The 26,416-nt window shown below is 31.7% G+C and overlaps 1 protein-coding gene across 1 annotated transcript in view; it reads right to left on the reverse strand.

Moving 5' to 3' along the window:
* Dach2 (dachshund family transcription factor 2) overlaps window positions 1–26,416 on the reverse strand; it is a 635,206-nt gene that overhangs the window by 114,035 nt on the left and 494,755 nt on the right. The window contains exons 9-12 of the mRNA XM_087902553.1: window positions 16,891–17,039; window positions 16,618–16,765; window positions 13,070–13,216; window positions 11,761–11,826 (exon numbers count right to left, since the gene is read on the reverse strand). Of these exons, the coding sequence (XP_087758679.1) occupies window positions 11,761–11,826; window positions 13,070–13,216; window positions 16,618–16,765; window positions 16,891–17,039 (510 nt within the window). The remainder of the gene's footprint in view (window positions 1–11,760; window positions 11,827–13,069; window positions 13,217–16,617; window positions 16,766–16,890; window positions 17,040–26,416) is intronic.

Consider the following 26,416-nt stretch of genomic DNA (forward strand, 5'->3'; position numbering starts at 1 on the left):
GAATTTTAATCCAAATTTGCCGTGCTCACTTCATTAGGAATAGGCAATAGCTAATTAGTAGTTGACTGCTTCATGTTTTTAAGAGAGTTTATACTTGAACCTCAAACAGAGATGATCTTAGATTCATTCTATGTGTAAACATTATTATAGATTTAAAAAAAACAATCAAAATCCCTTCCCAGAGGAATGCTCGGTGCTTTGAAATTTGTAAGAAGGACACATACATTGGCACTTGGGGTGAGTGGGCAGTTAGTTTACTGCTTTAATATATATTCAATGGGTAAAATGGGGAATTACATGTATATATACATAGCAGTGCTTTAAGTAAAAATACAAGTTTGTGCAATCCTTCCCTCATTGTAGAAATGTGTCACTTGGATCGCACAGGAGTTTGGTATGGTCTCCATATAAGACCCTCTCTAATGATAGGTTGAATCCTTCAAGAGGCACATTTAGCTGTCCCAAATCCAGTAAGTGTGACACTTCCCCCCTTCCTGTGTTATACATTTAAAGTTTATAGAAAAGAATAACTAACATAAGGCATCATAAAGAGGGCAAACAAGTGGGAAATGCAAGTAAAAAAAAAAGATGTGTGCCATTCATCTAAAATAGTTAAGAAGACACACTACTATATTTTAACTGATCTAATTTGAAAGTACTATTCAATATTGAGTACCATTTGGTATATGTTCTTTGTCTATATGATGAAGAGATGATTCTGTATATTATACTTTTAGTCATAAATCATGGCTATTCAGATTATATATTTGATATTGCCAAAATATTTTCCTTCATAAATAATTTCTAAGTTGGCATTACTTTTGATGCAGTTGGCTGAAACATTGTAGATTGTATATAATTAGACCCTGGGTATATCACCAAAATCAGAATCTTTGTAGCTTAGAAGATATTCTTCAGGATGTGGAATAACAACTACATCATATTGATATGGATTAATGTATTATTTTAAAAAGCTATTTCAGTTTATTGGTATTCCAAAAGAAACTACATGTATTACCACAAGATAAAATGAATTAAATTTCAGCTGGCAATTTACATGAATAGAACTTTCATCATGACAGAACTTAGTTCTAGGGCAGATACTACACAATGAATAAGATTTTTGCCTGTCTAGTAAGAATATTTAGTACTTGAGAAGTGTCATTAAATGTTTTTGATAACTCAAGTACTGATTATTAAATTCTTAGGAGGTGTAAAAATCACCAAGTTGTGGTCTGATCTTAATAAGTTAACCGTTAAAAATATTTCAGGATATTTTCTGAGCAATTCAGGTCAAATGAACTATTTCTAAATCTCTTGAAAATGCTAGTTACCTGATTATGCTTAGAACAGAGTATAAAGAGCGTAAATATTCATGATGTTAATGAGCTCATCATAATTGCCTTACTCTTTTGTTTTCTCTGTCATTTTTATTCTTAAAATTATTTCTGTTTTCTATTGCTAGTATAACAAGGAATAATCAGTGTTTAGGATGAAAAGGAAAAATAAAAGAATAAAGGAAGCATATTTGGTATTCTGGGAATCATCTTTTATCATTGTCTTCCTTAAAGACAAGGGATGTGCTAGTAGCAAGGGAGTAAATAACTTGCTCCAACATCATCAGTTCAAAGGAAAATGTAGGCATGTCTTGATCTAGAAAATAAAGCTCTCTGTTTTCTTAGAGAACAAATTAGGCACAATTTCTACTACAAAGTGAGCTCACAGGTCATGACAACAAATATTAATCATTTGTACCAATAAATTGTCTGCTAATATAGGTTCTATTAAATACCATATTGGAGAAATAGAAATCTATTTCATAATAAGCACAGCTCAATAAGTATTTCTACATTTTATTTTCTCAATATATCTAGAAATACACTTTATCCATCTTCAAAATTGTTCCACCCCACTTATCCCACTATAAATCTGCAGTGTGGATAAATGCAATAATGTCTGTGAAGCACTATGAGCTCATTTAAAGAAACTGGGAAAAGAAACTATGAAGTAATATGTTCGGTAATTTGATTGCCCCCTAAAAATTGGTTCAATTTTTAGTGAATTTTTCCTATGTCTTCAAGGTTCTATTTATCAATTATGAACAAATAGTAATTGAATGTTCCATATTTTAAAAGAATCTGAGTATGAGTTCTAAAGAATCACAACACTAAATAAGCAGGTAACTGCTACTGCACCTATCCATGTCTTTGATCACTTGGAGTTCCGGCATCAGTGTTCAGGCTGCACAGAAAAACAATAAGACCTGGTCAAAATGTCATTCCAACAAAGAATGCAAAATTTACTACAAAATCAATTTATAGCATTTTATGTGATAGATATACATGTAAATTAGTCAGCATTTGCATAAATATGTATAGAATCCACATTCTATTTTGTTATCTTTATCTTTTAGTGGAAGCTTCATTTAAAAATAAAATTTATAAAAATAATCAATACTGTGATTTACAATAATTTTAAAACTTAATTTTGCTCTCTGTGGGTGATATTAATAATATAAAAATTTTCTATTCTAAATGATAGTCCACAACTAAAACATGATCTACTGCTTTATAACCTGTAGTGAAAGGCATGGTTAGCTTAATAAATAAGCATTTAGGAGGTTTTCTGTTTTCCTCCACTATTTAAAACATCTGTAAATATTCATACCATTTTCTACTGTGGTAAAGAAAAATCTCTGGGAAAGGTTGTAGTATTCCTTTTAGATGACATTTCCTTCCCTGGCAGGATTATTTCTTAAATGTAACTGCTCATGTTGAATGTTACAAAAGTGAGTGTCTGCAATGTCTTTAGAAGTTGATGTTTTGAGCAAAATACATTTCTGGCTTGTCCTACACAGCTCTGATGTTTGCTTTCAAGTGTATGCATAGCACTTGCTGACTTATATAATAAAGAGACTCTCTAAGTACTAATAAGCTTCACCAGAGGAAAACTAGGCTACCAGATTTTCTTTTGTAGTGGCTACCTTATTTTGGAACTATTCAAATTATTTTTTTAAATGAGTTCAAGTGCTAAGCCTAGTGTTTCTTTAAGATGATGGTATATTTATTTAAGTTGAATCGTATATTTCTAAGTTTCAGAGGAGAACTAAACTATTTGATATCAGAATTACCACTGATGGGTCAGGGTTCCCTAACCTAAATAAAAAGAAAGAAAAATGTGTAGGGTTACTATCAACATAATTCTGTTTTAAGGTCATTTAATCCAAATGAATTGTAAAATTAATTGTATGAACTTTATTTCAGTTATAGAAAAAGTCTTAATATGTGTTATTGTCACTAAACAAAAGCCAAGATATCTTGAAATGTAGTTAGTATTAATACTTTTGTATAGATATAGACCAACTTAATTGAGAGTATGAAAGTAGACCACAGCAAGTCAATCAAAATAAAAAATGCTACAGGATCTGATTCATTCCATGAGTATGGAGAAAAAGCACTTGACACCATACACACACACACACACACACACACACACACACACACACACATATATATATATACACATATATATATATACATATATATGATGCTTGTTTTAGGAACTTAACTTTTAAAACCAAATTTCTTAAAAATATTAACCACTTTACATTCTCATTTGTAAAAAAAATTGTTTTACTCAAACTTGAGATAAGATACATTTCACCTCTTTCTCTGGAAATGATATAATGCAGAATTTAAACATTTTTTTCCTCACTTTTAAAATAATTTCTCTTAAATTTTAAGATTTTAATACAATTAAGTCATTTTCCTATTTTCTTTTTTTCTTCTAAACAGTCCCTCAAGGTACACCTTCTTGTGCTCATTCAAATTCATAGTTTCTTTTTCAGTATTTGTTGCTATAACCATCTATGTAGATGTATATACATATATATTTCTAAATACATAAATACTAATTGCTCAGTCTTGATAGTGTATTTTATGTGTATGTTTTCAAGTGTCTCTCTGACTTTGTGAAGTAATAATATACTATATATTTTCTCCATTTTAAAACTATAGTCCTTGCATGATTTATCTTACAAACAGGGTATAAAAAATTTTCTGACCTCACCAAAGGCAATGTACAGGGATCTGTGTGTTATAACTACATAATAAAAAGCCCATTTTGACAGAATATTTTAAATACTACTTATATGTCAAATATTTCATCTCTACTCAAAGCTACATATGTAAGCCCAAATGCTTACTTCATGTCTATTTAAAAGAACATAGCAGTAATGACAATGTCTACTTGTCATTTAGTGTCAGAATTTGGATCAGACATCTTGAGAGTAAAATGGAGAGAGGTGAAACGACTTAGTATTTTTATTGGGTTGGCTAGATATTAACTGAGGAAACCTGGCAACTTTACCAGTGCTCTTTAAGTAACTCCATTTTACTTCCTATATGCCTGTTATAAAATGGCAATAAAAATATATATGATTAGGAAAGACTGGTAATTCTTGAATCTTATCAAGAATTTTTAAAACACTTTAGTTGTGCTTTCCAGCAGAGAAAGGGAAGGGAAATAAGTAAAAGCTGGTTTTTATGCTACTAAACTAGGTCAAGAGCCACTTGAAATATGCATGTCACTTGCTGAATGTCATACTCTTTTACAATTTTCCTGTAGAGAGAAATTTTGAAATCCCATGCTCATTTTTTCTAGGACGTTAATCTAAATAATCTAATAATTCCACTTTCTATGACTATGTAAATCATAAAAGTTATAATGATTAAGTTTAATTTTTAAATATAAGACATAAGGAAGCATTTTAATATATTTAAAACTATAATTAATTTCGCTACTACCTTATTTGCCAAACTAATAAAAAATTAAATAATTGTATTTGAAATAAATCAGAATATGGGGAAGATGAAAAATTGAAGTCATGTAAAAAGATTAAACAATAACTTGTACAACTTTTCAAATGACAACATCAGATATTCCCAATTGGAAAATTAAAATGCAATTAATAGTGGGGTAGCTGATTATATCACCGTTTTAGGTTTTGCATCACTCACTAAACAATTGTTTATAGCGTCTAAGATTCAAATCAAATTTAATTATTTTGACAATTTAAGAAAAATGAAAGTACTCAAACATTTACAGAAAATTAAGTTAAGGAAGAAATATTTGTCAGGAAATTTATGTTCTGGAAAATTATTTGAGGCACTGGAGAAAATATTGTCTTGATAATTATTTACATTGATGACAAAAAGATTACAGCATTATTATAAGGTTGAATATGAATGTTAATAAGCTTAGTGAAACAATGAGATGCTTATAAATTCTAAACTATATTTTCTTTAATGTCAGGTTCATTTCCAAAATATAATGTCATGTGACTATTATAAATGAGAAACAAGCTTGCTAGATCTAACAGATACAAATTTTATACTAAAACCCTGCAGTAAAGAAATTTCTGTACATAATTACATAACTAATGTTCTGTTGACAGTGTGAAGTGACTTTGATAATAAAACAATCCTATTACTATTTCTGTTACTCTTCACAGCTTTAAATAAAAAATGTATAACATTTATATTTTTCTGCAACTAGTATCCTAGCATTTACACATTGAATTTGCAAGTGTTTATTATTAAATTATTGTTGGTTTTAGGTAATCTTAACTATAGACTGAAAAAAGCCAACTATGTGTTTCTATGAATAGTTTAGTATTAGAGTACTACTAAATCTCCTAGCTAACTAGAAGACTACAGACATTGATTAATAGTGATGTAAAATGAGAGCAATTAATTAGTCACAGGGCCAGTGTTCATTCCCATTGTCTATAGCAATCTAAGTTCTCTTGGGTTAGTTCCATACTTTTAAAATTAGCTAATCACAGATTTTTAAACAACCACATAAGCATAATATATTAGGGCAATTTAATGTCAGAATCTGATACAAAAGATCATATTGCTACATATATACTATGAATTTTATTTGTTCCAGTACTCAAATTTTAAGGTATAAATTCCTTACTCAGAAATGAAGAAAATGTTGGCACAGAAGCACTGTATAAGCACGTGGCAATTATATAACAATTCTAAAATTTGAAATTAATAAGAGGATGGTGATATGACTAGAATTGTCTTTGAAAACAAATATTTTGCTTATTAAGTTTCAAAAGTGAAAATAGAAATGAAGCTTTTATTCCAAGACTCTTTTTAACAACTCTTCAGATTAAACACAAGGTAGGGTAAATTCCAGTTGTTTTTTTTTTTAAATAGGGGCTGGAGACATTAGTAAGTGTATGTTCTTCCAGTGAACCCAAGTACAGTCCCCAGAACTGAGTTTTAGTAGTTCACAACTGTAGGTAACTCAGTGTCTGGAATATCTAAATCTTCTGGACTCTATTGTCACCTATACTCATGTGTATATACCCACATAGACATACACATATACACACAATTACAAAAGAATAAAAATGAACCTCTAAAAACATTTTGTGTTTGTAAAGATGAGGTCTAAAATAGAGGTTATTAGGGAGAAGCTGAACAATTTCCCTCTCTGGTAGTGAAAAAAGACCTGTTTATTAACGAACTACTTATGTAACTTGTGTAGACTCCAAATGCCAAGGACTAGAACAATATGTCTTGGTTTAAAACTCTTATTATCTTGCTATCACTGTAATTTCCTCTGTTGTATAAGAGAAACACAGCTGGAATTATAAGTGTGAAAGTCTTATATCTGTACAAGAGATTTAATGATATCAACATGATTAGTGCTGAAGTTGTTGGATCATAACAAGTGATTTTGTTAACTCTGCAATGACATGGTGTAAGCTACCTATGACAACTAGGGCATAAACGAAGTTTTTCCACATCCTCCTAAAGAAAGACCTGGAAATATGACCCATGTCATAGTAGAAAAGTTTTTCACAGCAGAGTGGCATGATATTATATGGGAGGCATGGCTGACCAAGATGAAAACCCTGAATGCTTAAAATAATTAAAATGTATTCCTCCTGAGGGTAAAAGCTGCAGCAGTAACAAAAGACTCAAGGCACTTAATGAAACTAAAATAACATTCTTATTTGCTACTTTAGAGAAAGACACTGGGATGATACAGGACTTTTGGTATAACCTTCTGGATCTATGATGGCAGATGCAGTGGTATTTCTGCAGGTAGTTGTGGTGATTTGAAGAGGAATTGTTATCATATCTTAATTGAGTATTTAGTCACCAGGCACTGGGACTATTTGAAAGGATTAGGACCATTAGGAGGTGTGGCCTTGTTGGGGTATGTGTTGTCTTTTTGGAGGAAGTATGTCCACTTGGGGTGGGCTTTGAAGTTTCAAAAAGACCATACCAAGCCCAGGTTCTCTCTCTCTCTCTCTCTCTCTCTCTCTCTCTCTCTCTCTCTCTCTCTCTCTAGCTCTCAGCTACTACTTTTTCATCACCTTTCTGCCTGCTGCTCTATCTTACCTGACATTTTGATACTGGGCTAGGCTTCTGAAACTGTAATCAAATCCTCAATTAAATGCTTTATTTTTAGAAGGGTTGCTTTGGTCATGGTATCTGTTCAGAAGATTGGAACACTGGCTGAGATAGTAATACAACACTCATAATTTCAAAAAAAATATTTGATAGAAGTTCTTTAAGGTGATTCACATTTCTATAATCTCTTCAGTAGCTGGAGCGTTAAACACCTCTATAAGAGAGTATATGTCCAGTGTTTATGGACAGCATTAGAGAGATTGTGCATACCAACACAATAGAAGGCATCACATGAAGGGAATTAATTGATGGGATTAGAGCAAGAAGCAGTTAGTAAAATTTCTAAAGAGAGACTGAGAAGACACTGTGTTTGGGGACTTATTAAAGACCTTAATTAGAGAAATTCTTTGCTATTTTAAAAGTCATACATGCATGATAAGATTTCATATGAAATCTTTCTTGTCTTATGTTTTATAGTCTTACCATCATTTTTTTGTCCTTGCACTAAATTGTGCAACTACAGTTCTACAGTGAGGGATTTTTTTCTGGTAATTTTCAGCATGTACCTTTAACCATTTGTAGGAATGGTTATACTTACTCATACTCGAGGTATAAAAATAACAAAGAGAAAATATAATAAGTTTCAGAAAAGATAAATACTGCTTAAGTTGATTTTGTGATTGGGTAAGAATATATACAATGCATATTTAGAAAAAATACATATTTCTAAAAAGTTCATATTGAAGATATATTTTGATATATAATGTACAAGGTCTAAATATGTTGTAAACAATGTTATTTCAAGATGTAAAAGTTAAAATTGTACATTCCACTTTTCCTGTCAAATGTACTTTGCTTTTTAAGTTTTCATTGTCAGCGTAGGGTACACTATTTAGAAAAAGTCATAAATTTTGTATCATTCAGTGTTAGTGCCTGTTCTGAAGAAACTTCTAGGTTTCATGTTTTTGAGCTAAAATTGCTTTTAAAAATATAATAAACTTATTTTAAGCATAACATTTTTTAATTTTGGTAAATATGCTGAATTTAATATCTGCTAGCAGTGTTGGTCAGAACTGAAAAGAAATTATTGAGAATTTTTTGCATTAGAGACAAATATCAGAATAAAAACATTTTGCTGTTTAAACATCTTATACAAACCAATACAAAGTGAGCAAATGTAAAAATTATTCATAGGGGCATCTCACTTAACAAACATCAGTCCTTAGCATTTTCTGTTGTTTTCTTTTTATGCAAACAAATGAAGTGTCCAGCACAGACACAGTGCCTCATTATGCCCTTGCACATTCTGATGATCTCTTTTCTGAATTAATTTTTATTGCTTTATTTTATGATTCAAAAGTTCAAAAATACTCCCTAATTTTAACTAAAATTTAGTAGTTTCATATTATGTGTTTGCTTTTCTTCTTATTATTAAGATGATAATAATATCACTGTTTTAAAATTTAAGAAACTTGCACCATCAACTCTACCAATCACTCTTAACAATGAAATACAAAAGTTAACTAAAGTATAAACATGCAAAAGGAGAAGTCTCCCTGCGACTATAAAATGATGTTGTTTTCTGTTCAGCAGTTCATGTTACTGCTGTTCATGCCAATTAATTACAGGAACTGTTGCAGTAATGTGCAAATAGGGAATCTGAGCAACTGAGAGGGCTTTTAGGTCTCCAAGTGAAGTTAAGTCAATCTGGGCATGGGCAATCAAATGTAATGAAATCACTTGTCAGTGCTAAGCTTGCAAAAACTGTGAAGTTTGACTGGGGAGTAAAAGGATTATAATTAGATTTCCAATAGGATAATAACTAAATGGCAGAATGCAGTAAAGAGAAAATATTACTTTGTTAGCTAATGGTACTGCTGTTCAGTTTTAGTTTTTATCAGCTCACTTGTAGTTGTGCTAATTTAATTTGCCTTTATCAGCAAAAATCTACCACACAAATGCCACTTAAAGGTCATTTGCAAAAATTATTGACCTGAAGGTACACTTAATGACACCTGGTATGTTTATTTTATGTGAAGTAGAGATTGACAGATAAGATGGCTGATATGCAGTCTTACAGGTCCCCAGCTGAGTTAGAAGATCTTGAATTGGACCATATTTGGTCATATGCTCTTTTCAAAAATTCTTCTCCTGAGACTTTGGACATAATCATCAGAGTGAGTACTTTACACATTGTTGACCACCTTGAAACCTTTATACCTTTAGGTGAAGGTATAATCATAGACTGCAGAAATACAAAATTCTAAATTCTGTTAACTGAGATTGTCTACATGTGCTATCCTTTTTTTTCAAACAACATTCAAAGTGTTTTAAAAATAAAAATAAGCTGATGAGACTTATAAAAGGAATAATTATCATGAGTAGTTTGTCTTCATTCAAATTTATGTGGACAGTATGGTAAAACTAGATATGGTTTCTTTTGCTTCTAACAATAGTCATAAAATGTTTTATCAAGTTCCCTTTATATCTTCTTAAGAAGAAGTCATGGTGCAACTAATTGAATTTCAAAGAGAGAGCACTAGGTTAATGATAGATTTCTAACCAGCAGAGCTATCAACAATAGGAAGAGAAAGAACATCAACAAAGCCTGAGCTGTTTGTTTCCTGTGATGAAGCTATGTTTTGGCAATGGCATTGCATTGACATGAATGAATTGATTCTCACAAAGAGAGGAAGTGATCTTCCAACCTACAAAAGTGAGTAAGGCAGGAAGGTGAAAAAGATGTAAACGGTTCAAGGCAAATAAAAGACAAACTATAGCATACAAAAAACAAAACTATTAGCAAGAATAGACTATAATGGCTAAGTTTACACTTTATGTTTTTTGTGTAAAATATATGATGTATATTCAGAAAAAGTATATATTTACAAAAAGTTTATATTGAACATATATTTAGATATTATATAATATACAAGTACTTAATATGCTGTAAATACTGTAAACAAGTATTAAGGAGTTTCTAAAGATTATTAATGAAGATAAAATTAATCTTTCAACTGTGAATACTTAAAATGATAGGCTAAATGATTAAGGATCTTATGTAATTATTAGAGCTTACTTTGCAAACTATATTTCTGATTGATTCTGATCATAATTTCCGATACCTCTTCCTCTAACAAAATATTTTTTCTAACAAAAATATTTTGGATCTGGAGATAAGATCTATCTATATAGTGCTAGCTGCCCTGGGACTCACAATGGAGAGCAGCCTGGCCTGAAAGTCATAGATATTCACCTGCCTCTAATTCATGCATGCTAGAATTAAAGGTGTGTTCCACCACACATGATCTAAAATTCTCTTTTTGATATGTTGAGATTCTACTATAATTTTAACAAAAGATATTCACTTTAGTTTTTCATAAAGTATTAATGGAAATTCTATCATGTATAGTGCTTAAATGTAGGACTAAAAGATAGGAGAATGGATACTTTTTAAGGTTTTCCCATATTTATTGTGAATGACATTTGATGTAGTTTAAAAGTTTATATTATATCTTATGAGGAATTATTAAATTACCATATTTTCTTATATATGTACAATGTTGATCACAGATACTAAGCAGTTTTAGCTTTTTATTTTGGAAATGGTCAGTTTTCTTGTTTGAAAATAAACTACCAAAATACTTACAATATTGCATCTGATTATGCTATTTTTAATGAACTTAATAAAAATATGTTTGGAAAAAAGCCAATATAAAATGTATGCATCTTTAGACATAAATTAATATGCAAAAGCTATTTAATGAATATGGAATGAATTCATTTTTACTTATGTGACTATGTTGATCACACTTGAATAAAGTAACTGTTGTTTGTTATGTGAAAATAAAATAAATTGATGACAACTCAAAATCTACATATCTCAGAGTAGGGAAAATGTTATTTCTGTTATCTAAAGGCATCATAAAAATAAAGAAACTATAATAAACAGGTTCACTTGTAGTGTTTACAAACACAAAAGCAGTGAAATATATAAGCCACATTTACATTATGCTTATGAAATATTTCTTTTAGAATGTGGATGACATGTAAATATGAATCCTGTCAGTAGTAAACCTGGAAGAACTTCGCTCACATTATATCTATGAAATTCCAAAGTAATTGCACTGTTAGGAGTTTTAAAGTTATATCATATGTTTTTCTCAAATGAAGATCATTGTAGATTGCTAATTAGGTCAGAGTATAAAGGGTTATCTTTATTTTATCTGAATGAACTCTATCAACATAGAAATTTTTGACACCCTGCTTAAATGAAGCACACATTGAACACTTATAGGAAGGACAATGTTATTTATTGTACCTTGCATGGCAGCACTGTCATGAGGAGTCCCATTGTTTTCTATTTCAATATCTGGAATTCCCGTATCTGGAAGAATTGGCATTCAGGATTAAAGTATTAATTAAACAATTCTTTGTTTTCTGTCTAAAAAGAAATTGCAGCAAGACAATATTTTGATATTATACATAACTATACATAACACAAGATTCTAAGAAGTATTATATAGTTCTACAAACATTGTCTCTCTTATTTTTTTGTTTTTACACACACACAGAGTAATATGTATTATTATACATATTATATATATAATAATATATATGTATTATTATAGTAATGTGATATGTAATATCACATTCTGTCCTCCCTGCATACCCTCTCTTTGTCTCCTTCAAATTCAGTCTCTTTTTTCATTAATTATGTTGTTGTTGTGTGTGAGTATATACATAGTTTTTGCTTTGTTTAGCTTTCCCCTTCCATTTCCTTTCTTTCTTTTGGTATTACTATTGCTAATGCTAGGAAGGAAGTTTACATACTATAACTGAATTATGTAGTTAAGAATGTATTTCCAAGTACTTGGAAAGTATTTTTTTCATCAGTTGACAATCTAAAGGTGTATTCTAGGAAAATAAATGTCTATATAAAAGGAGAAGCAAACCCTCTAAAACTATTCAGTTCAGTTAGCATACTCTGATGACAGGACAACAAAAATTATGATAGATACAATTGACTAAATCAAAGAAATCCATCATTGTGGTATTTTTCCCCTATGTAAGCTATGATAGTGAATGATACTGGCTTATGTTTAGTGCAAGTGAAACCAATATTCACATGGTGATTTGTGGTTTTATATGAGTGGATGAATAAATGTGTTATGATTGTGCTCAAATAATTTATAGAATCTAGTGATTATATTGTAAAACGTTTATGTGGAAGGGGTTACTTGAAAATTTAATTCACTTTGTGTCTGAAATAACTAAAGAAATCTTATGTGATTAACAAGAATCTTAACTTAAAATAAAACTAGAAAATTTTGAATTACCATCCCATGATTCATGCACCACTTTACATCCCTTCATGTAGAACCTTCAAGGACTCATTTAGAATTTCATTTCAAACTGATTCTCCCTGAGGACCCCATTATCGATACATTTTTGCATTAAATATCCACCTACATTTTTTCTTCTACCTCCCAGAGAAAGGGTTATTTTGGTTTGTTTCATGACTTATAACATGTGACCTAAACTTATATTTCTTGACAAAGCCACTGTCTTCGTCTCTCTCTTTGCTCAGGTTTTCATTTGCGTGCCTACAAGTGAAAATCAGGCATTACCTTTTAACATCCTCAGACCACTGTCACTAGCTGTAGCTTGTTTCAGTGCCTGCTCCACTTGCTCTCGGCGCTTTGATTCAAACTCCAAGGCTTCCTGAAGTTTCCTTTTAGCTTTTTTCTCCTTTTTCAGACGTTTTTGCATTGTATCTAAAATGTGGAAAAGTAGTTTACAAATGCGTGCTTAATGCAGTAATATTGTTGAGTTTAATAATACAAGTATACATTGTATATAGATACAAGTTTAAAATCAGAGAGCCATAAATATAGCAGCCAACATATTATTAGCTCCTTTTGGTTCCAGTTGTCACTCATCTGGTGTTTTGTTGACTGTAGTTGAATAACACCACCAACTTTTTGTTATTTTTCACATTTCTAATATGTGTGCTCTCTCGTATACATCCATCTACACAGTGCTGGCAATTTCCCTGGAGAATTATTGTTTAATGCCATACTACATCATTTAATACTATAATACATTTTATAATTCTCTGAAGAAATAAAATACTATTGTTAATCATATTTCAAAATTCAAAAAGTAAATATTTATGAAGTATTGTTTTATTCTTTAAAACTGAAATGTTACCAATTAAAGAGACAAACAAATGAATATTCATTTAAATAATGATGCTTCTATCCCTTGTTCCTTTCCTTCCTACACACAGACTCACAAAATCATATACATCTTAGTGAGAATAACTTTCAGGAGTGACTATATGAGCAAGCTATAAAACTGCATGTGAAGCCTCTGGTAAGCAAGAAAGATAAAAAAGAGTGAACTAACAGTTCCAGCTTAGTCCTCAGGCTCTCTGTCTCAAAGAGAAACTTTATTACCATAATGTAAACATTAATTCTGATCTCTGAAAATTTACTATGATAGATCCTCAAACTGGATAATTAGTTTCCAAGAAAGTGTTGGTTCATAATGAGATGCTAAGCAAATCAACCATCTTCCTATGCCATTTTAAAAGTACATTATAAAAGTAATGAATTATACAACATTTAAAATGCTAAAAGAGTTTATATGTATACTATATTTTCAACTGAACCAAATGTTGGAATAAGTCAGGATTTAGTTTTACTAATTTTACACATTAATGTGTTTTCAATAATTTGAAGAGAGTCAATTACTCAAATAATTTCTTATACACTTGAATTAAAAATTCAACAATCTAACATGAAAAGCAGAATTTTTGAGACAAAGACAGAAAACATTGTATCTTTTGGATTTTATTAAAGAGAGCTAAGTATGCTTGAATATGAAATTATTTTGCTATTCTAATTGTATTCACATGATTATTAAAATGCAGCATTAACAAATTATTTCAATCAGAAAAAGTAGTCTATTGAAATCACTGCTGAACTTATATTATAATTAAAATAATTTTTCAGAAGATCCCATGTTTTGTTTCAGTGTAAAATTATTATTTCTTATATGGTGAGTAATAGTATATAGTTTTTTGTGTTTTCAAGAGGCTACACTTTAAACTACATAAATGAAAATGATTTATTTAAACCTACTACGTAAGCAATATTTTGTAATGATCAATCTACCAATATCAGTGAAAAGATAACACCTCTGCTGAGAAAATACTACAATCTCCACTGTATAGAAGGAAACTATTTTTGAGACATGAAGGAATTTGTACTGAAATTTAAACCTACTAGCTGTTTTAAAAAGTAGAACCACCATTTCAAAAAATGACTTCTCATGTCTGGTAGTACATTTTTTGTTGTTGCTGTTGTTAAATGGTCTTTGGCCCTTGCAGAGAACACATAAACCTAGATAAGGAAAATTCATCCCTATTTTTATACATGGAATTATGAGTATTATAGACTTTCTTGGTAAATAATTGAAATGTGAAATGTCTACATGATGGAGTCTTTCTCCCACTTGTGCCTCCATTTCCACAGTTCAACTGTACCACTCACTTTAGTGTTCTCAGGGAATGGAAAGAACTGAAATTGATGTTATATATTTTGCTGCTCTTTTGTGTTTTATGGTAAATGTAAAGATTTGGGAATTATTTATAAAAGTTAATTTGAAAGTTTGTGTGGCATTTAAATAAACTACTCTAGTTTATGCACTTCATTGAATACAATTTATATCTATAAAATTATTTCTATGTTGAATAATTAAATATTCCTCTAATTTCTTATTTTTGTCTCCATATACTTCTGCTATGTTAGTTTAATCCTTATTAATACTGTTTATATGAGATAAAGCTATCTATTTGGAATATTTTCCTTGCTCTCAGTCTCACATAAATCCTAATCAGAGGATCAGAGAGTTTTCTGTGAGATTGCGTCTCCTAGTAATATCAAAAGCTACACCCTTAACATCTCATCAACAGACTGCCCAAAAGTGAGCTGAACAAGGACATTGTGCGTGCCAAAGTGAATGAGGAAAAACTCAGGAAGCTTCAAATAAATATGTAACTAAAGAAACTTGGAAGTCTGAGAGGAAGTCTTCCCCACGGAAGAGCACATAAATTGATTGCTCAGTGCCAACGAGTAACATGCACAGAGAACAGGGTATATTTAGGAATATATATGTGTACACCTATACTTATATGTACACAATAACAATTAGGGAAAAATAAAGCCATGAATTAGAATGAAAGTGTGGAGGGTTGGTTATAGGGGAGGCTTTAGAAAAATGTTGTAATTATATTAAATTCTCAATAATAAAATTGAAAAAGAATTGCCCCATCTTTAGAGTGAACTATACAATAGAAATTAAACCAGATTTTTCCCTTGCTTAACTTTTGATACTTTCCATTGTTTTCAAGGTAAAATTCAAGTTCATCATTTACACAGTTAAAACTCTTCTTCATAATTTCACTGGTACTCCTATCTCTCTGCATCATCTCTCACCATGCAATTCATTAGAATCAACGGCACTCAAAAAATCAAAGTGTATACTTTCGCTTGTGTATCAAGTTTGTTCTTTTTTTCCATACCTATACTAATGAATACACAATGCTTCAAACTGAATGCTTGCATGCCATTTTTATTTTTGAGTACTGATTCTTTAAGGCTCAGATTAAGGCTTCAACTTCAAAAGATATTCTTTTAACACTATACAATTTCAACAAGCTAAATTAATCTCTTTGATACCAAACAGATTTTGCATGATCACTCCTGTCACTTTGTTTTAGAATTGTATGGCTGTGTTAGGCTTATACAATGTAAATTCTTCCAAGAGAGAGACTGAGTTTCATTTATTTTATAATTACAGAATATAGCACCCTGACCATGGAAGAGTAAATATTTTGTACATAAGACCAGGTGATAATATCTATGTCTAGATACAATTTATCAGATTATGAGAACATCATAGCAATGTATGTTTTCAAATCTGTATCTAGTCTCAAATACAAATGTCGTTTATTATCTCTTATAGAAAAACTTATTACTATGTGACTTAGTTATCACTGTTAAGTTTGTTACTCATTTTTAGCAATTATAAGCTATCCTTCAATATGTTTTTATAAAGAAAATTATTTTCAATACAAGAGTCACCATTTAATTGAACTTGTTCGACTTACTTCTGCTTTGAAGCTCAACTGCAAGTTGCCTCTCCAGGTTTTCTCTAATTTCTCTTTCTCTGTAAAGTTCTATTCGAAGTTCCTTCTTTTCTTGTTGAATCTGCTTCTCCTGGATGCGAGCATTATCCAAAGCCACTTTCAGTAGACCCTGTCAAAGTACAGAAAATGGCATGCAGTTCATCTTATCTGTTTTAAAATCTCAAATAGGAAATAATTTCTGTAGGTGCTAATGTCTTGTATTACATTTATTTTGTTTATAGAAATATTGTTGACCTGAATGTTGGTCAACAGTGTCTCCACAGAGGACAGACTATCAGCAAAAATGAATGGTCCAGGGAATCCAGGGGGCAATGCCTGTCCAGGAGCCAACTGGATCTTGTCCAAGGGTGATTTCATCAGTGGAATTTGAGCTGGTACTTCTTCTGTAAGGATAAAATTAATGTCAGATGGTTCACAAATTGGCAATCCAAATATTTCACCAAGTCATTTCTAATAGACATATATAATGATTTTCTTTTTAAAACTAAATCATGAGTACTCAAATTATGCCATATCAATCAACTAGAGAACCAGATTGCTACCAACAGATGTATAAGTTGGTATCTATTTATTTCAGCACTGTCTATGAATCTACCTATGTATACATATCATTATTTTTAAAGCCTTAATTGATGTGCAATTTACAAGCAATAAAATTACTGTATTTTAAATGTAATTTTAATTTTAGTAATTTTGCACAATGTTTTAAGTATGACAACAAATCCATTTTAAAACATCTCAATTTTTCCACAATATTCTTCACAACTATTTGCAGATAGTCTCCATTTACAATCTGTTTCTTGGTAATGATTGTTCTACTCTGTCATTAAAGATTTCTCTTTTCTTGACATTTCACAAAAATAGAACCATACAATATTTAGTATTTTTTCTTAAGATAATTTTATTTTAGCATCACATTTTTTATATTTATACATGTATAATCATTTTTCCTTTTCAATGCTAGGCAAAAATTTCTTGTGTAAATATATCAACTTTTAAGTAGATACTATCTTGCTTGAAATTGGGCATTTTTCAGTGTTAATTCTAATTTTGAATATTATTTCCTGTAAGAAAACTGCAAATCTAATCTATTCTCACTTTTTATTTTTAAAAAATCTTTTACATGTCTTGGGCACTTAAATGCTATTATCTCTTAGCTTCAGATACAAAGACATCAATAGAATCTTAAATAAGGTATTTCAGAATTGTTTAAGACAGATATCTAGCAATAACAGGAATTTCTTTTTTTGCGAGAGCCTAACAATTTGGCTATCAATATGAATTATGGTTAACAAATTCTTATGTGACTTGCATGAACTATGTAGTGGCTTCCTCTATATTTGAGAATGGCAACTTTTTTATTTCAAGTAAAAGTTCCTAGGGATATAATCTTGGGATTCAACAAAACTCAGCTACTAGTATTTGGGCATTAAAGTATAGAAGAAGAATCATAAGAGTTAATTTAATCTATGCATTAAAGCTTCTGTATTTCACTAATGAAGTACAGAAACTTTGAAAAATATGAATCTTTGATTGTAAAAAAGTCTGCTAGTAAATATATTTGAAATAAATTCACTAAACAATAAAGCAAACTAGTTATAAATTGAATTTATACCTACCAGTTTCATACAGCATAGAAATAACTGCACAAATAAAACAAGCTATCTTTCGGCTTGTTTTCTGTAGATACTAACTTATCATATAGACTTCACTTTTTGATTGGTAGCATATGTGTGTATATGCATATATAGTCTCTCTCTCTCTCTCTCTCTCTCTCTCTCTCTCTCTCTCTCTGTGTGTGTGTGTGTGTGTGTGTGTATCCTGAATTCCATTGATTTGTGAGTCATCTTGTTTTGCTGAGGAATTACTTGTGTGGGAAGTTTGGCATATAATGCTAGAAATCTTCATCAGAGTCTACTTAACAGGGACAGCATTATCTCCTAACAAATGTTCTTAAGTCACCTTTATGCTTGCTTATTCTCTAAGACAAATAAGGCTACAATGTTAAGTGATGATATTAAATAATAAAGTTCCTATATTCAATATGTGGATGTTATCTTCGCTAATCGGACTTCTATGTCAGTTTTTAAAGAGTGACCCTCTGTCCTAGCATCAGCCTAGGTTGTTTAGGGATCTCTAAGAAACTTATTCAGCCAACAACTCCACCATGCAACTTGGCCAACCACTGGAAGTCTTGCCTGGCTATAAAATACTACCAGTTAAGACTCCATATCCTCCATTTCTAAGCACCATTACTAGTGTCACCCTAATAGATTCCAGGAAATTTCCACTTCATGGTGTTTCCACACTGTCTGCAATTCCACCTGTCTTTCCTTGCACTCTCTCCATCTATCTCTCCCCACCACACCTGATACCTTCCATCCTATCCCCATCTACTCCCAGTCCACCTGAAAAATCTCCATAGGTCGAGCAGGTGCCTGCATGAAGCCTTCACCCAAATGTTCTAGTCTCTTTGGCATGGGAAGGTACTTTGCAGGATACAGAATGAGAATCCTGGAAACCAGCCCAGCCAAAAAATTATCGATCTGCAATCTGTCTTGTGTACATGATGAGTTGGGGCAATGGCAGTGCAGAATGTGTGGAAGTTAAACCAGTGTTTGCTTTAACTAGAGTAGAGGCTCATTACATGAGAGGGAATCCATGCCCTATGCTGCCTGGATTGCTAAGAACTGGAGATTGCATAGACCAGAGACTTAGGGTATAACCAAAGAGAACTGGCAAAAAATAATAAATAATAAATTAAAAGTCAATGATTCCTGGTGATATTCTGCTATACTCATAGATCTGCAGATCTGTGCCTTTTCCAGTTGTCATTATTTAGAGAGACTTTCTCCAACAGTAGAAGGGAGCAGGTGCAGAGACTCACAGGCATACATTATGGAGAGAAAGAGAGAGAAAGAGAGAGAGAGACAGACAGACAGAGAGAGAGAGAGAGAGAGAGAGAGAGAGAGAGAGAGAGAGACTTTTTTGGGTACCTTCCGTTGGAGCTCAAGGAACCCCACAGAAGGGGAGGCCAGATTGTAGAACTCAGAGGCAAATGAGGACATTAGGAGACCATAATCCACAAAATCACTAAGAAGGACTCACATGGGCTCATAGAGTTTGAAGAGGCAAGAAGCACTGGTGTGCATAGGTCTTCAACAGGTCCTCTGCATATATGTTATGACAGTTAGCTTGGTGTTTTGTGGAACTCATAGGAGTGGAAGCAGGTGTGTCTAACTTTTTTGCCTGTTCTTCAGACTTTTTCTCCTGTCTGGTTACCTTGTCCAGTCTTGGTGTGAGGGATTTTGCTTTGTCTTATTATATTTTCTTTTGTGGTATTTAGTTGTTGTCTCTTAGAGGCCTACTCTTTTCTCAAAGGAACTGGAAATTAAGTAGATCTGGGAAGAGGGGAGGTGGGAAGGAGCTGGGAAGAGTGGAAGCAGGGGAAACTGTGGTTGGGATGTATTGTATGAGAATAATCTATTAAAAAATCGACTGAACTAGATATGTTAAAAGTTACAAACATGTGTCTCAAAATAAAGTAATGAAAGAATAACATTAATAAATGATAACATTTTCACTTATTTGAATTCTAATATAAAAAGCATTTTTATCAGCCTCAAAGGTTTTGATAAAATCCAAAGTATCCTATTTTTGACAGAAAGTTATAACACTCATCTTCCCAGAGAGTGTCTTTAAAAAAAAAACTTTAAAAGGATCATTTTAATTATAGTTACATGGTACATATTTTCTAGAGCATCTTTTGGTTGTATTTCCATATGAATCATTAAAATTTCTGGGAGGTGGTAGCATATGCCTTTAATCCCATCAGTTTGGAGACAGAGGCAAGCAGATCTCTGTGAGGCGACTCTGGTCTACAAAGTTAGTTTCAGGACAGCCAGAACTGTTACACAGAGAAATCCTCTCTCAAAAAAAAAAAACACAAAAAAATAAAAACAAATAAATAAATGGATAAAATTAACCCTAATGTCTTTGTAGATTTTTAAGACAGGGCTTGCCTATGTAGTTCCAGAGGGTATCCAGGGTCTCATCTTCCTGATTCAGATTCATGAGTCTTGAGGAGCTGTGACTGCAGGTGTATACCACCATGTCCAAATAATTTAAGCATCTCATTGAATCTCAATCCCTCCTTCCTCTCTCTCTGTATTACTTTTCTCCTTCTCTCTCTTCTACCCCCTTCTTGTCTCTCAAATCCTTTGATGGTAGTTATGAAACTTGTAAACAATTATTCTTATTCAGGCAGTGATGAACAAATTATTATGAATTATGTAATCTCCACTCACAAACATGTTACATTTGAAATAATTTCTCACAAAAATAAAATGCCTAAATCTTAAAACCTATCTCAGCAAAAATCATTAATGCATTTAAATAAACTGAAAAACTAGGTAAGGAATGTTCTTCATTTGTCTGTTTATCCATATATTTGTCTTCTCCACATGGGTACAGGAAGTGAGTGAAACAGAAGACTTCACAAATTTTCTCAATATGTACAATAACTAGAGAATTTCACCATCTCTACATTGAAGATTATAAATCAAAGTCAAATTTATACACACCAGTTATCATTTAAGAAGAAACTGCTGCACCCAGAGCAGATTCAGAGACAATATAATATTCCCTGAATAAATATTTTGTTAGTGACAGAGTTTACAATTAATGGATTTCTTGTCATATATCACTCAATGCAAACTGATAACTTCAGTAGTGAGAATCTGAGAGGCATTCTTTCTGAAAAGGAAAGCTATATATTCAACATGCATAAAACAAAATCATAAGTATTTTAAAAATCACTAGAAGTCTTCTATTTGAAGATGAAAGAAATACCATTAAATTGGCTGAAAGGAAAATTGCTATTGATTATGAAGACAGGTTGCATGGTCTATAGTTTGTAATGTTACTGTACAGTAGATTGAAGTTTCAAAATAGTATTACTCTTCTTTAAAGATATAGACACAGCTGAATTAGGTTCTGCTTGCTGCAGTGAAGATCAAATGCAAAAAGAATCATATTTCATCAGACCTAGTCAACTCCAGGAAAATAAATAGAAATATAAGAGGTATGCAGGCAATGATTCATTTTGATAATCTGGCCCAAGAGAGACACATAGAGACAGCACACAGATCTAAGCTTCTACCAAAAGCCAAATAGGACACAGAGGGTGGGAACTAGGATGACAGTATAGCAGAGGTCACATCGATTTTCAGCAGCAGTTTCCCCACAGATGAGATAACTCTGGACTCTATTTGCACCATTGTTCATATCCTACCTGTCCCACAAGCAATAAATTTTCTGGTCCAAGAAAAAGGGCAGTAAAGAAGAAGGATTCTACTTATGACTTCTTATGATTAAGTTTCTGGGCTAACCAAACATGCTTTTCAGATCAAGGTCACATTGCATGTTAAGGTCTGTAATAGCCCAAATCTAGTAGAAGTATATTATGTTTTAGTGTACATGAGTGGAAACTGTCAAACTATTCTTTGGGATTTTTTTTCCTGACTTCAATCGTGTGCTATGAAAAAATGACTAAGAGATGCATTGGAAGTTGATTTCAGTCATGCAATAGGCCTTGATATCTGAATGTCATCTGTTTTCTCTGTCTGAATAAATACAGTGCTGTGTAGAAATGTACTAGATAAGCTTGTGTAAACCTAATTGACAATGAAATTAAAAACAGATAAGTGCTAGAAACATATATTGGAACTTAAGATCATCTTTCTACAAGTCCTAGAAGGGGTTTTGTTGAATATTTTCATTTGAAAGAATTGTAAGCAACGTGTTTAGATTTTAAAAAATAAAAAACTTCATCGTCACTTATAAAAGGTGGTATAAACTGAAAGTGTAAAGACAGGACAACAGCTTCTGACCAAGGACATGGGCAAACTCACTATTTACTGAAGCAAAGTTGGGGCAGCTTTTATTGAGCCTGTTTGTTGAACCTGCAATACTTTATAATAGCACTTGGGAATCAACTTAGAGAACAAGCTCTTTATTTTACTTTTTCTTTCGAGCCAAGATAAATAGATGTAAAAGTTGAGAAGAAAGTTATTTATAGAATTAAAAAGATATATATGGCAAATGCTCCTAATGGAAACGCCCCTTTGAAATTTAAGTCAAGGCTGCTACAGCTGTTTTATATGACTGCTTTGTTTATTCTCTGATTTTCATGGACTTAAGTGTTTCCTCTGGAAATTGACAATTGTGACACAGGAAAAGAAACTGAACACAGTAGGCTCCCTGAGCACTAGAAAAATGCAGGCACCAACCAGTCATCTGTTTTATTATTTTAATTTTTTTTCAGTTTTATTCTTTAACAAATAAATTATTCTCCATTATTTGCAGTGAGAGCTTTTCCTTAAATACAGCTGGCCCGTGGGACTGTCTTTTTTGCTATCATTAGTGGTACAATCAGCAGAAGCAAGACACCTGCTTCCCTTTTCCAAACTGAAGAACAATAACAGCAGCAAAATGCCGAACTGCTTTGTAATGATGTGACCTGCATGAACATAAAGAAGCTTTCATAGTCTCAGGCGAACCATAATTTCAAGTGCTGCCATTATGTAATGTGAAAAGAAAAAAAAATGATCTTCATATTGTTACATTTATTTAGGTACAGTAAATAAATGTTACAGAGAAATGGAAACAGAAATCCAGAGGCAAAGGAACGAAGGGCCAACAACTGTACAACAGAGATGTAACAAAATACAAACTAAGTATAATCCCAGTATGGTTTGGATCCTTAGTTTAGAAAATTGGCTTTCCAAACAAAGAATTAGAATTAAATTCTCTTGCAAATAAAGCATCTTGTCAAGAACAGATACTATGCCTAATAAAAGTCTTGGGAAAAATTATATTTAGTCCTTGTCATTAAGGAGCTAACATATATTTTGGAACAAAAAGAAACTATGTTACAGAATGAACAATTGAGCAGGAACAGTGCAGGATACATTGTTAACTGCCAATAGGAATGTTTAAAAAAGAGATCAGTAGCAGGGAACAAATAAGAGAAATACTTATGTTTATTCTAATTGAAAACTGTTCACACTGTCTCTCCTCAGAATTATATTCTACTGGAGATTAGGTGTGGGGAAAAAAAGAAAATATTCCTGATGTATATTGATAAAACACTGGACTAAAGGATGGAAAACAGATTTCTTTAACATAAGGGTTGTGAGATGCACTGCAAGGTTTCTTTTGAACTAAGATTTTCAGATAACAAATTTTAATATGGATATGTCCAAAAATGTTCCACGAAACAACCTTTTACTAAAACCATGATTAGTCATTTATGAATTCCTTCTTCACTTTTTGAATAGTTTAAAACAGAACCATTCAGAGTCTTTAAAATAATAATAATCATTCTAATTTAATTGTAACAATTGCACAAACATTAAAATTTCAAATTATACTCTATGGATATGTACAGTAATTATGTGTTAGTTAATTTTTTTTAAAAAATGTAGTTCTAAATATTAACATATATTACATGTTGATATAGGAAAGAGAGTACATACTGAAGAGGCAAAGACTGGGGAAAATGCTTCAGTGTTGCAAACTGTATGGCTTGAACCTTGCCTGTATCGTTTGAAAGATTCTGGGAAACTTATGTGTATGCCTCTGTTTCCTCAAAGGTAATGTTAGGGAAATAGTGCAGACTGCCAATTATAATTGTTCTATGGGTAATGAAGTCCTACTTGTAAAGTTTTTGGCCAATGCTAGATTCTAAGTAAATAAAATCTGAATGCTTTTAAAAATAGATGACAGAAGAAATATTTGGAAATATTTTTGAATATTTCGAAAAGTGTTACAGGAGACGATAGTAATGTATTTGAACACCTACAGATTCACAATTTCTCACATAGCCTATCTAGAAACAAAGTTTCTAGACTGTAACTGTGTGAGACTGGCTTTGCTTCATCTTCTGTCATGAAAGGTTGAGGGTACATAGTTGAGTTGTGCTAATCCAGGGTCATTTTGCATCTTAGATTACATTTGGCAACAACTGTAAAGACATTTACTTGGAGACAAGGAATTTAACATTACGGGAGATTGCTACTGTCATCTAGTGGTAGAGACCAAGAATACTGCAAAATGACCCATAAAGCACAATGGATCACCCTTTACCCTCTTCACACACACTATCCCAAACATGGTGTTATTGACAGGGGGTGGGTGGTTGAATGGAACTCAAAATGATAAAGATGCTGTAATGGAATCCATTTCTTTACATGAAAATCAAAAAATAATAAATAAGAATAACAACACCAACCATCAATACTGGTTGAGAATATGTTCTAGATTTATACAGGGAAAACTCAATGAATGGGAATTAACTCCAACTTCTTTTCTTCCTCAAATATCTAATAGCGTTTAATAAGCTTAATAGAAAAACATTTCAAATTGATGACTTAACACTAACAAAGTCCTTTACAGAGTATGTTTTTGTATGCATTTAAATTGTGGTGGTATCTTTTATTCCTTAATCAACATCACCTTGCAAGTTAAGGGTATTATGTCCACTCTACTTAACATTCAAAAATATACTCTATCACTGTCTATTTAATATACTTCTCTCCCTGTACAGTTTGTTGTTGCTTACTATACAATAAAATTCTTCTCACCAAAATGGTCTCTATGAGATCAGACCTCTTGCCAGTTTACTTCCAATGTTATTATTATTATTTCTGTTATTATATTTTGATGATCACTGCCTCCCTTAGTTTGTAGATTAAAAACTATGCTGTATCATTGCAGTGACTAACTATGTTGACTGGTTATCTTAAAGTCATGGATAGTTCAAGTCCACTCTAAAAAACAAGTTTGTACACGAATACATAATTTTATAAATTCTATGCAGGTATGTGGTAAGAGGAAGGAAGAATGGATTGACATGGAATAATTCTCATCTAGCCTCATCTTTTTCCAAAAAAACAATTATTTTATAACTAAAGTGATAATTGGAATTTTGAAAAAGCTTTCAAGGGTATCAGAATGTTTAGCATAAAGGTATTGAACTTGTGCAACATATTGCACTCTTTGAACAACAACCAAACAGAAAAAAAGAAGTAAAACATGTTTTTCTGACTCACAAATGTATTTCCTCATTGTCTCTTAAATTATCTATATGTGTATTTCATAAACAAAAGCCTGACTAACTTTGCTTTCAAATAGGCAATTTACAAAATGTAAAGTAGTCTCAAATAAAGACTACTATTTGGCCTGCAGTTTCAAAAAAACCACATTTTTTTTATATAACCAAACAAACAGAATGTTAAACATACATAAGGTCCTTTTCCAGAAAAAAAAACAGACTATCATATATAAAATATTGCAAAGAAGAGATTACTTCATGAGCGGAGGATAATAATACAATCAGCTACATCATAAACTGGAAAACCTGAGGAAGAATTAGAGTAAAAGTAAAATGTATAAAGTCATTTTAAGAAATATATTTAGCCTAGGTGATGTCAATGATAATTATTTTTATTAATTGATTTATATATATTATATAATATAATATTGGTATATTACATTATATATATATAATATATTATATTATAGTCTGGGGTTATTCCTGGAAAGATAAATTTCTTATAAACATCAACCTGATATTAATGTGGCTGGTATGAAAATCACAGTTCTACAAACTACTGAGCTGTACAAAGGACGTATTTTCTTGAATATAACTCTACCACAGTGCTACAGTACTGAAAACAGCCTGGTATATGCATAAAAG

Source organism: Myodes glareolus, chromosome X (genome assembly GCF_982192425.1).
Source record: "Myodes glareolus chromosome X, mMyoGla1.1, whole genome shotgun sequence".
In the NCBI taxonomy this organism is placed as follows: Eukaryota; Metazoa; Chordata; class Mammalia; order Rodentia; family Cricetidae; genus Myodes; species Myodes glareolus.